At 36.1% G+C, this 13,915-nt stretch overlaps 1 protein-coding gene across 2 annotated transcripts in view; it reads left to right on the forward strand.

The window, feature by feature from the left end:
- The window catches only part of fgf14 (fibroblast growth factor 14), a 131,516-nt gene that overhangs the window by 90,807 nt on the left and 26,794 nt on the right, over positions 1 to 13,915 (forward strand). For both annotated transcript variants that reach the window (XM_087804850.1, XM_087804849.1), the window contains exons 2-3: positions 1,763 to 1,873; positions 6,245 to 6,348. In XM_087804850.1, the coding sequence (XP_087660976.1) occupies positions 1,763 to 1,873; positions 6,245 to 6,348 (215 nt within the window). The remainder of the gene's footprint in view (positions 1 to 1,762; positions 1,874 to 6,244; positions 6,349 to 13,915) is intronic.

Consider the following 13,915-nt stretch of genomic DNA (forward strand, 5'->3'; position numbering starts at 1 on the left):
TAAAACAAGATTAAATAATGTCTCGTCTCGTTCTGGTTGATTTAAATAGAGAGACATTTAGTATGGGTTGCATGTATAGTCAATTATTGTAGGGTAACTTCACTTTATGTTGCGTCTTAGATGTTTTCTTTACTCGATTTAGGTTTTATTTACAAAAGTACTGCAGAAATTGAGGTGAGAATCTTCCTAGAAGTCTAAACTGTCCAGTTGACTCGCTTTCCAACCTTAGAAAACCATGACCTGGGTGAACGAGAACCTTCACATACAAACTCTATATCCACTTGTCTCATTTTCCTTTTATCATTTAAATACTAGGTAACAAACTTGGTAATGGTAATAATTTATTGGAATTACCTTGATTTTGGTGACCTTGAAGTCAATACTTAGTAAATGCAATATATACAGTCAATTATTGTAATTTTTTTTTTTTCGTTATGTGATAAAGTTTTCTGACGAAAACATTTCTTCATAAGCAACTCAAGCATATACTGAAGAAATTCTTACCGAACCACGTATATATAGGGTCGTAAACAGTATGTGTTTGTCGCAACCAAGTGCAGTAACGCTAAAGCCAATCACAAACGGCACTCTTCAGAACTGAAACTCCTCTAGGTCAGTTTCATCGATCTAAAAGACTCTAAAAAACCCTTTTTGTTATTTTTTCAACAATGAAGTCATTCACATACAGTATTTCAAAACTAGTCTTCTCGCTAATCATAGGAAGCTAAATGTAGCTAAGCATCTCTGTGGTTCAACTGCCATATCGGCTAATCATGAATAAATTGACCCACTACTTTTTTATTCAAGCTATTTCTTTTGATACTTATTCTTTACACTTTGTCATCCCTTGCAATTTGTTCTTTTGTTTGCACTTTGTTTTTATGAAACTAGCTGTACTGAACTGGAAACCCAATTTCCAGAAGGAGATCTCCAGAGGGATTAATAAAGTCAATCCATCCATCTATTTAAAGTAGTCATTGGCCACAAATATCAACTTTCCGTTTGATAAATTTAAACGCGAAAACAAAAAGCCACTTCTAGCAGTAGTGCTATCATGAGGGCAAATACTGTGATATTCAGGATAAATGAAGGAGAATTTGGTTTTAGAAATTGGATTAAAAAGGTAATTTGATCAGTCGTTTTATTCAAGGTGAATTCCATTTGATCAAAGTAAACTCAAAGTCCTTGCCACATGGATAACCTGAGTGGGAATCAAGCCCTCAACCTCCCACTTCGTAGTTGCAACTGACTTCATACATACTTCCCCTGACACCCCCCTACCTCTACTGCCCCTAAACAAAACTGTAGAAGCAGAAACGGTCGAACAAAAAAAGGACAAACAGTCATGAGCATCATAGCATGGAGTTCGTTGCTTGACTAATGCAGCGGGTTTCTATCCAAATGATGGTTTCCCACTCGATCCGCGGCACCGCTGAGTGACTCGACTGCTTCAGTGACGAGTTATTTACAGAGCGGTTGCGGCTAATTCCCTCATCGGGGTGGATTAAAGGTGCCAAGCTCAAAAGCTCTGTCATCTCTCAGGACATAGAAGGAGGCTCCTGAGTTCAGTCAGGAGTCTGGTGGCCTCAGATTACTTTTCGTTGACTATAATTGGAAAGCCTACGCCCCTCAAAACACTTGGCTGTTAGTGTTGTTTCCACTCTGATTATCGGCTGCCAAATAAGTGACATAATAAATAATGTACGATTGAAATTTTGTTGCTGTCATTGGTGCTCACTGTGTTCCTCCTTCTCCTCCACAGATCCCCAGCTCAAGGGTATAGTGACCAGGTTATATTGCAGGCAGGGATACTACTTGCAAATGAATCCCGATGGCTCTCTTGATGGGACCAAGGATGACAGCAGTAATTCCTGTAAGTACCTTGACTGTCTGTCTTTTGTCTCCCAAGATTCTAAATAATTCCTACCTTTCATAACGCTGGTGACGGAAGGCTGAAAAAAACAAAACCTGACCCGAAGAAGAAAGTCAGTTGTTTCCTTTGGCTTTCACAACACCAAGTTTGCGTCAGTCCTTCTGGGCCACTGACCTCACTCATGTCTGGGTTGTCTCCCATTTTTATTAAGTACCATCTCTGCAGGGCATGTGCAGAATTGGAGTCAAAAAGCCAAAATGAACCTTCTGTCAGAACACAAAAAATCTACCTCACTACATTTTCTATTTGTCGCACAAAAATACTGTTGATCAACTTTTACATTTTCTTTTTATCATTTATATTCTCATTAAAAAACTCTCAAATGACAATGGTAATGTTAGGATCCTTACTTTGATCTATGATCTTTATTTTGATCTATGTCCTGTATACTTGCTCTTAGTTCTTTTGTTTGAACTTTGTTCTTGTCCTGTATTTTATGAAAATGGCTGTGAACTGGAACCTAATTTCCCGAAGGAGATTTCCAGAAGGATTAATGAAGTCTATCTGTAGATTTACCTTGTTTTTTTTTTGTAATGGACAAAACACCTTGGGTCTGTTTTGATATTCCAAACTTGAAATGTTTTTTTTGTTTTTTTTTTACCAAATTTGAATTTTCTGTGTTATTTTCTGTATTATTGGGTAATGTATTATGTGACAATGATAAGTCAATAGGCTTGTGTAATGGATACTTAAAAATAATAAAAATATATATTATTCATTTTTAATCATATTTATTTTATCTGGAATATTAACATATAGCAAACAACAACATATATATGTCTTTTATTCATCAAATAATTTTTACATAAAATTTCATTTTTATCTTTTACGTTCTTGTGCTTGTTTCGTTGTAAAAATGATTAAAAAGACTCATGCTAATTAGGGGTGTTTATTGGGAACAATATGACGATATGCATTACGATTCAGGATACAATAAATTGCGATATATTGGTTTACTGTAGGAACAAGGATATATTTATAGTATTGTCTGAGTATTGATACTTGTGTTGTACAAGTTACAGACCACTTGACTCTTGATGAAGTCCTAATAGCTAACATTTGTTTAAAAAACAAAATATGTCCATAAATGAGCTTTAAAAGCGGCTGGAGTCAATTGTATCCTCTTGTCCTTAGTCATCCCCGGGAAATTTTTGTATTACATTGTAGAGGACGTAATATCTGCTGCCATCTAGTGACCACAAATATGAGCCAATGACGTGAATATTTGCATTTAATTGGAAATTAAAAATCGAATTGTTTATTTTATACACACTTAATTGAAATATAAACCATAAGAGAACTATAATAAAATAAAATATTTGAAAGCAAATCAAATTAAATGTTTTCTATTTGCTGTTGAATAATGAGGCGGTATCTTGAAAAAAAGTTGCAATATATCATTGTTTTCAAATCTTCTCACACCCATGATGCTAAGTCTTAGAGTCTCGTCTTAAAACTAATAAGGTAAGGTAAGGAAAGGTAAAACTTTATTGATCCCTCAGGAGGTCTCCTTCGGGAAATTGTTTTTTTCCAATAGCCAGCAATTTTTCATAAACAAAAAAAAAAAATAATAAAATAATAAGAAGAACATAAAGAGGAAGAACAAGATGACACAATCTAAGTCTAAAGATAAAGACAAAGAACATAAGTCAAAGAAAAATAACAAAGACAAAGGATACAAAGATTAACATAGAACAGAACATCCAGATACTCTCACTCCACTCCTGCCCCTGAACTCAGAATTGTACAATTTAATAGCCCGAGGAATGAATGAGTCCCTGAGTCTATTTGTTTTGCACCTGGGTAGGAGAATTCGTGCACTCATTCTGCTTCTCTGCTCATTGATGACGGTGTTCAGAGGATGACTGTCATCATCCATGATGGACAGTAGTTTGTTCAATGATCTCCTCTCAGCAACTGTCACCAGTGAGTCCAGCTTCATTCCAACCACAGATCCAGTCTTTCTGATCAACCTGTCCAACCTGTTGACACTCCTCTTGGACACATTTCCACCCCAACACACCACAGCATGGTAGAACAAATAGTAGTAATAATAACTTAATAGTTTTAAGTAAGTAAGTAAGTTGTTTATATTTATAGAGGGCTTTTCCAGACCAGGGTCACAAATCGCTTAACTAATCAAAACAATACTCGATAAAATATATACTTAGAAGGTCAAGATAACCCCTGAGAACAACACAAGAGTTCCAGAAAATCCAGGAAAAGTCTGCACGAATAAATATCTAAAATCTTAATCTTGCCATATGCGAGCAGAAACATTGTCACCGAACGTTTATTCCCAGTTTCATTCTTCATTTATGCTGGAGGATGTCTCCTCCTGGTACAAGCGAGCGGGTGGGTGGTCATTCCGAACCGCCTCTGGCGACTTCCTCATCCGTCAGCCTTCGGGAGCAAAGATGTCATCCTAAATGGCGGCTCCGGAATCACAATCATTTGTCCTGAGAGCGGGGCTGCGGCAGGAAACCGCCGGGTTAATGGCAAGAAAATGGTATTATTAGCTCGTTCTGCCGAGGCTCTGCCGTGCGCTCGAGGCCATGTTGTTAATTTGAGACGAGAGCTTGATGTTAATGCCGGCCTCACACTTGCCGACGTGACGCCCCGGACCCGTCGGCATGTCAAATCACTCCTGACTGCGAAGCAGCGGGTAACGCGGAAAATGGAAACATTTCACGTCATTAAAATTTCAACATGGAATCAAGCCGTCGCTGCTGAGCGGCGCTTTGCTAAAAGGCAGCCGTCCCGCGGCACACGACCTGCCAATAGCAATTACTGAGAGGCTCGGCGGACGATGTCATGTGTTCACTTTGATTCCTCACTTAATGTCACTGAGCAGGTCATTCTTGTTGTTTCCCCACCAGAGCAACAACAATTACCAGCCGTGGTCAAGTGAGTTGCCTCGGGGGCCACGTTTGGCCCCTTAACTGCTCTGTCCTGCTTCAATTAGGTCATTAAAATAAATGACCGAATCACAGAAACGGTAACTTAACTAACTTTCTATTCACATTTAAACATATTAATTTGGCTTAAAGAATATAAATACCTATATACATATATGTATGTAGATTTAAATTGTTTCTATATGATATTATACCTAATAAAACATAGTTTTTAAACTTACTTTTAGCATAAATTTATGCTTAAAAACATTTTTTTTTTTTAATCTTGCATCAAGCATTGATTTTTATTTTTCTGTCTTTCGTTTTGTTATAGTTAATAAATAAGTAAGTTTTAATTAATTTTATTTATGTTTAGTTTAGCCACAAATAGTTTATTGGGGGCGTTACAAATCTATATTTATGAGCATTGTTTTCCTATTTTTTTTTAACTTTACTTCAAATAATGTGGTGTTAGTTTATTTTTACCATGAATGTTTTTTAATAGCTTGAATTACTGAATGAGACTTTTTTTTTCATTATGTATCATCCTTTTTGTAAGTATTTTGATTTAAATTTAAACCTGATTTAATTATAATTAAATATAAATATCACTATTTTTAACGTCTTACATTTATTACTCTTATGGATTAATTTCACCAAGTAGTTTTAAATACATTTTTGAAAATATTCTTACCATACTTTGCTGTTTTATGTTCACTTCAATTGTTTAAATTGTGCCAAAATTCTGTTAGTTCATTATTTCATCTCTTAAAAGAAATATTCCCTGGTTTTATTAATGATTTTACTCGCATTATTTTTCCTATATGCTATAAATTTAGGGTTTCATTTGACTCATAGTTTATTTAAAGCAATAATCTTAACATATTCATTCACCTTCAATCGCTTTATAGCCTTTAAATTACATTTTTAAACTTATTTCTGTTGAGTTTTTGTTATTTTAAATGGCGAAGAAGAAAGAAAAACTTAATCCGCGGAGAGAGAAAAAGTTTATAATCACAGCCGCAGTTCGTTCTTCTCATATAGCCTCATAATGAAACTAATAGCTCCCCGAGCGTGAGCCCGACAGTCTGCTAGGAAAAAACAAAAGGGCCATTAAATCCACTTTGCACCAGTGGCCGCTCTGACTAGCGTTTTACAAATTTCATTACCAATTTGTTGCTTCTGTGGGTGGCGGACGCTACGCTAGGCTGGTCACGTTCACCAGCCTCGCAGCCATTCATCTTTAGAGATTATCCAACGAGAGGCAGCTGCAACATCCATGCTGTGTGGAGCGGCCGTGATTGACAGCTCAGTTTTTTTGGGGCGATGGAACACCCATGTGTTTGCGACTTGACTTGATGCCTGGATCTGTGAATAGTGACTTGTGTTTGATGATGTTTTTTCGTTCTTCCAGCATTGTTCAACCTTATTCCTGTGGGCCTCCGAGTCGTCGCCATTCAGTCGGTGAAGACAGGGTTATACATCGCCATGAACGGAGAGGGCCATCTCTACACGTCGGTGAGCGCCGTCTCCCTCGCCGTCGATCGTCTCATTATACGCCGACATTATCTACAGGCTTTGGATGTTTCTCAATCACAAAAGCTTTCAAAATTCCTCTTTATATGTCATGAATGCTCAAGTAAATTTCTAAAAAAGTAAAAATATCCATTTAAAATTAATTAAATTATTAACATTAATGACAACTTCAGAGTAAGATTTTTTTTTATGGCAATAATTCAATGGGTAAAAAGATGAAATTACATATAATTAAGAGCACCACTGAGCATATGGCTGCAGTATAAAAAATCGATATGACAATAATTAAAAGGATCCTGGAGCAGCAAACTACTAGGGAGTATATGGGCCACTCTAAGAATTAAAAAAAACAATGATCAAGTAATTTAAAATACTTATATTACGAGATTAAAGTTGTAGGAAGGTAATTTATTATGAGATTAAAGCCGTAGGAAAATCATTTATTATAAGATTTAACTTGCTGTACCGTCTATCATCTGCTGTGAACTGGAAATCTCATTTCCCGAAGTAGATCTCCAGAGGGATTAATAAAGTCTATTGAATCTAATCAAAACTAAACTAAAAATCGTAAAAAATAAATGTATTACAAGATTAAAGTCTAAGAAAAATACATTTATTACCAGATATAAGTCGAAGGAAAACATTATTACGAGATTAAAGTCCTAGGAAATACTTTATTATGAGATCAACATTGAAGGAAAACATTATTATGAGATTAAAATATAAGGTAAATACTTTACAACAAGATTAAAGTCGAAGGAAAATACTTTATTATGAGATTTAAGTAGAAGGAAAATATTAACTAGGAGATTAAAGTAGAAAAATAAATCACTATAATATTATATTATATTTCATACAACTCTAATCTTGAAGTTAAGTATTTTGTACCACTTTAATCTTGTAATAAAGCATTAAATTAGGCGAGAGAACACTTTTTTTTAAATTATATTGTTAGTATATCTGTATCTTTAAAAATAAATCAATTTATTAAATCAAAATTGGTCAAACTGATTTTTCTTTTGAATGTTATTTGAATTTTTATATCTCACAATAATAAATGGAACGTACAACTAGTAAGATGCAACCAAAATTGTAAAAACAAAAAGCAATAAAAGAGTCCAACTAGTAAAATTGGATGACATAAGGTTAAACTTAAACACCATATAGTCATGCAAATAATAGTTTAAACTAATTTTAAAAGTAGCAGCAAAAGCAAAACTAGCCAAAGTTGTGGTTGGGCAACACAGGGGCCACATCCAGCCCCTTTACCATGATGTCATATGGCCCTTATGAGTTCTGAGTAAAGGTTCAGAATCCTCTTGTACAAATGAATTTACTTATTCAACAAGCAATTTCTTTGAAAATCTTTGTGCACCATTTGTTTTTGATCTGATCAATCCTTGTGTTTATCTGTGTTTAACAACTCAATGGTTTCTTTGGAGGGTCTTTAGGATTTTTTTCTTTTGCCCCCTAAATGATCAGTTATCGAACATGTACGTTCAGTTATATCTATCTATATATCTATACTACTCACATGAGGTCACCTACTCTGGTCTCTCTCTGGTCGTGACCCCCAGTTCATTGCTCGACTAAGCACCGGCGTCCTGACGGCAGCAGTCTATTAAATGTATCGTTGCTGTTGATGATGTTGGACGCCGGGGTCGGTCTCTTGTTATTGACATCATGACTAACCGACTCCCGCGGTGGGAGACGGCAGACGGGGGTGATTAGACCTCCCCCGGAGCAGATAGCTGCTTCACTCTCTTGGCCGTGGCGTGTCTTCTCTTAGTCATTGGAATCAATCAGCGGCAGGAACATTGGGAAACCTTCGTAGACAAGAGTGTATCCATCAGAATCACTGTCCGTCCGAAACGTCCGAGCGTCCACTACCTCCTAATCTTTAAAGAGCAGAGGCAGGATCGCTATCGTTCCCTCCATTCATTTAGAACGCCCTCTTGTTGTGCCACGCACCAGCGTTTCATGGTCTCTACTGTAATCACTGATTTTAAACCATTAAATGAAATTCACGGGCGAGGATTGACCTGGAATGATATGGATTTGCTGCACCAGGAGGATTATGGTTTAACATATACACAGAAGACAATGTATGGGCGGATATAATCTATTCCACTAGTTGATTGCTATTTTCGTTATATATAGAAAATACAATTTGCACGGAACATTTTTTTTTGTGTGTGTTTCTCTTTTTTTAATCTATTAAATCAAATGTGATCTTTACTGCCTTTAAAAAAAGATATATATATTCATTACCTTAGATATTATACTAGAAAAATACTCTTTGAAATACTTGACTGATGCAAAAGTAGAAGAACTTTTGTAAAGGCCGCCAAAGATAAAGAGCTCCAATATAATATAATTACTTTCTAAAAATACTACAAATGCAATATTGCATTTAGTGATATAACAAAGTGCATAGTAATAGATAAGATATAAGTAAATAATTGTTATATCCAGATGGCAATTCTGAACACTAGTGATGGTCTGATGAAGCTTCATGAAACAGTGTCCTGTTGTTTAGAGGTCAGTAGGTGGCGCCATCAGTTTAAGAATGATGTGATGTTTCATTAGAGCAGTTGGTCAAAACCGGTAAAAATGGTTTAAAGACGCCATCTAGTGGACTCTGAAAATAACAACACTGCTTCATGAAGCTTCATCAGACCATCACTAGCTATATCACGATACAGTTTGAAAGGCCACTAGGTGGCACTCTCAGTGAAAATGATGTACATTGAATTAGTAGATAAAAGAAAGAAAGACACCAAAGATTTAAAAGCAGAGAGTGACATCAAGTGGTCAAAATAAAGCAACTTTATGATACACCCGCTGCATCATGAGGCCTCATCAACCCATTCAATCAAAACCCTTTCTTCTATTTTAATTAACTTATTTGCCAAAAGAAACAACATTGGCAATCATAACACTTTTGGAGGATATCAAAGCAAATAAATAATAATCGGAAATGGTTTAATTTATTGTATGTTATTCCATTGTAATTAATTAAAAAAAACATGCAAATATGAGATAAAAATCAAATTATTTTTGTTAATTGTGATAAAGACAAACTCAAAAGGAACTAATGAAAAACTTAAAAAGTTTTTGTTTAGGGTGGAACTCTAAAATATAATTTGTTAGCTAGTTAGTAATAGAGTCACTCTGACCTCATGAGGGCCAAATAAATACAGTCAAGGGGCCACACTACTGCTCTGGACTAAAGAGTCTTTCACCTGTACACATCTGAAATGGGAAACTATATAATCAGACCTTGGCCAAGACCCTCATTTACACCCTGTTTCACATTATAATATATATATATATATATACAGTATATACACTATATATATATATATACAGTATATACACTATATATATATATATATATATATATATATATATATATATATATATATATAAATGTTTACCTTTATTTTACTTGATCTTACTTTTGTGTAGCTGACAAAAATAATCGGAAACTCCCAGATAGTCGTAAAGATCTGTTTGCAACCACTTCATCGAAGCTCAGCTAAAGTAATCTCCTCCTAATATCCTGATATTATGGCGGCTTGTGGACATACTTTGTTAGTGGACGGCTGCTTCTCTAAGAGCTGTACTTACTCTGCGGAATCTCCTCTGCTCATTTTCCATTTTATTGTGGATGCTATTGCGTTTGTCAGATTCAATCATTATGAAGCACAAAAGCCTTCTGGATAATCACTGCGGGTCTGGAGCCTCCGACAAAAGCTGCTTCCGAAACACTGTCCACTTAGCTAATGAAGTGAACTGAAGTCAACGTTTAAATAAAGGTTTTGATGTTTCCGTGTTATGCTCATGTCAAAGTTCCGTGGCCGTGTCAGATATAATAACTGTGATTATAGAAGGTTTCTTTATTTTAGGGGAGTCGATGTTAGTAGCAGCAAGAGAGGTTTTCATTAGCACTGATGAAAAGAAGCGCTAAGGAGTTAGTGACGGGGGTGAAGAAATAAAACATATTTAGGAATCTGGATGCTACTCATTGACAAGACTGGATGGAGGTAAAGTAAACCAAATGTGAAACTGTTTTGTTGTTTTCTAGTGATGGTCTGATGAAGCTTCATGAAACAGTGTCACATTGTTTAGAGGGCTGTAGGTGGCGCCATCATTTTAAAAATGATATGTGTTTCATAGGCTGTTCAAAACAAAGGAAAATAGTGCAGAGACCGCCATCTAGTGGACACTGAAAATAATGACACTGCTTCATGAAGCTTCATCAGAACATCGGTATTAAATTCCCTGATTACAAGTTGTTTTTTTTTCTTGAATACAACCATTCGACATACATTTTAGAATGTTCAAACAAATTCTCACTCCACATTGTAACCCACCGTCACAAAACATTTAGCCCAACAGCATAACTGATAAAATATATCTAAGTTCGACAAGCACTTACTTTTTACTATTTAAGTTCAAAATTTTAATTTTTGAGAAGTTTTGCACTCATACTTTAAGCAAGGCTACGGCACCATTCAAGCATTTGCATTTAGTACTGCTTCAGCAATGCTATCGGATATAATGTTGACAATACTCTAATCATCGGAATCTGAATTAGAATCAGAAACTTTTATTGGCAGTTTTGTAAACTCTCAGTTCAGAATAAAATAACTAAATAGAATAAAAACAGAACCATAATGTTATACATACTAGATTGTTTTAATGCCTAGATTGCTTCACCAACACACTTTGCACTGTCTAAATGTTTTAATGGAGTTTTTTTTTTAAATTGAATCATCAATCGGGATACGACTTTAATATAGAAGAAGATGGCGTGGTTTCATCAGAGGCCAGTCGCTGTCAACTGTGTTTTAATAAAAGAATAATACATTGAATTTCCCTTGAAATTCTGCACTAACTAAAACTTGACGTCCTGACAAACTGTTGACGGATGTCAGTTGAGTATAACACTGCATATACAATGGGGAGGTTCTGTTGAGGGAACCAAATATAAGCATGTTTGCATTGAAATTAACTTTGGTTGTTGTGTAGAGAGATGGCTTTTTCTGGTGGAAGGTTTTTTCTCAAGCCTCCTAGATCAAAGATCCATTTGGCTTTAGCTTCAAATGTTATTTAAGATCAGGTGTTCATTTACATGAAAGAAAGTCTCAACCGTGTCCACTATAGTTATTTAACTTCAATGTTTTTGGAAAGAATTGCATTTTGTGCTCTTTGTTATTGTTTTTTTCAGCCCTTTTATGGTGACATTTCTTATTGAGCCTGTCTGGATTTATTTTCTGGCTTTAGACTTTTTTAAGTATTCCATATATGACTGATTCTATGTAACCTTTTTATCTATTGTATAGTTGTTTTTATCAGACATGCATATACTAGGGGTGTGTATTGGCAAGTTCGTTGCAATTTGTATCAAAATACAGGGTCAACCATACCATGTATTGCAATACTGTAGGAACAAGTATATATTTGTAGTATTGTTGAGTAATTTACTGTGGTGTTGCAGAATTTACAGACTACATGACTCTGGATTAAGTTGGAACTGTTTATCTCACTGTTTTGACGTAGTCGACTGTATCCTCTCGTCCTCAGTAATCACCGGGATCTCGCAGGATTCAATTATTCCTTGAGGACGTAATGACTGCTGCCATCTAGCGGCTGTAATATTAATTGCAACAGAAAAAGAACAAACAGATTGAATATTCGATGTTAATTAAAAATAAAAAAATAAATAAAAAAAACGTAACTTTTGAAGAACCATGGTAAAAAAAATGTTTGTTATTTGAAGCTAAAAAAACCCAAAACAAATCGATACATTGCTGTCAGATCGATACAATGATGGAAAAAGAAATGATTGCGATATGTATCGCCGTATCGATATTTTCTAACACCCCTAGATCATACACTATATCATTGTAGAGTTGGTGCTACTGAAATCTCTGCTTTCAGTTGTTTTTGCAAATGATTTGATAGAAAAACAATTCGAGAAAATAAGACAGAAATTGGAAAGGTTCACTGCAACATCAGAGGCTATTTGCACGGTCGGTATATATTTTAATGCCAGCAAAAAAAATAAAAAAATAAATCTTCATTCATTTGTGAAGAGACGTAACTTCCAAGTCCTTTATTCTGAAGTGTTTTTCTTCCCCGTCCCCGAGGCAGAAGTGTTTTAAAGTGCCTGACACAAAGGTGGAGGCGCCGCGTTCTTTAAGCACCGCTTGCCCTGTTTCTCTCGTCTTGCGGCTGATCAGCTCTATTTGCAGCTTATTCCGGGGCTAATGGAGGCGCCGGCGAAGACCTCCACCATCAAGCCGCCCACTTCAAGGTCTCTTTCTGCTCGTTAGTGTGCGAATTACTCGGGTAATGGCAGCCTTGTAAGATGTTAGTCCTTCTTGCCATTTCCTCCTTTCCTGTTCTGTTCCATCTCCGAGAGAAAGTACAGGCTTTTGCTCCCATTAGGAGTCTGTTGCTTGGGTGTAAGTGAAGATCTACAAGTTGACCTTTTCCACCCAAAAGGTGCATTTGATTGGACGTGAACTTTTCTCTCAGCAGCCAAAAAGCAATTTCCGAAAAAAGCTTTAGTTTTCCTGCTGTTAAACAGATTTTTCATTTGTCTGTCACTTTTTTTTCCAAACACTTGATCAGGGTAGTGAACGGTTAATATACTTTGGGGTAAATTCTGTTCATAACCATCTTGTGGAAATGACAAAAAAGCTATAAGCCTGCAGTTAATACAGAACTCTGCAGAGAGAATTCTGAGCCGCTCTAGTAGAAGAACTCACATTTCCCCGATCCTTAAAACTCTGCATTGGCTGCCATTTTCTTTCAGAATCAATTAAAATTCTGGTTCTTACTTTCAGATCTATTCATGGTCAGGCTCCTCCTTACATCAGTGATCTGATCCAGACTTAGGGCTCTGTGGTCTGTGGATCAGAATCTACTGATGGTTCCTGCACACGCCTCAGGACCAGAGGAGAGAAATCCTTCCAGGCTGTTGCTCCTAAGCTTTGGAACGATCTTCCTCTCTCTCTGTGTTTGATGATCTACTGACTCCTTCAAGAAACATCTTAAGACATTCTTATTTGTGCAGGATTTTCCCTGATTTTCTGGGACTCCTGTGTTTTATCTTTGTGATTGATTGTTAAAGGACTTTGTGACACTGGTCGGAGAAAAGCCCTTTACAAATAATAATTACTAACTTATTCATTTATTTTTACAAAATTATGCAATAAAAAAAAGACAAATGATACTTTCACCTACCTCTTTATCCACTTTCCTGAACACAAGCCTTTTCTCTTTTGGTGACGTAACTTGATGATGTCTGACTTCATTCAGCAGAGTGAAAAGCCTCGCTAGTCTTTCAATAGTATAAATGGAAAAAGCCCGACCCGGGTTCTGTGCTAGTGCATCATATTCTTTTGTTCGGGTCACGAAGGCGCATTGAGCGGCTCTAAAGAAGGAGATACCATCAAAGTTAGTGTGCAGCCGGCACAAAGGACACCCTGAGGAACAAAGGGGTGAGTTCAATCATCTCACTCTTTTTCAAGCT

Source organism: Callionymus lyra, chromosome 12 (assembly GCF_982586985.1).
Source record: "Callionymus lyra chromosome 12, fCalLyr1.hap1.1, whole genome shotgun sequence".
Lineage (NCBI taxonomy): Eukaryota > Metazoa > Chordata > Actinopteri > Syngnathiformes > Callionymidae > Callionymus > Callionymus lyra.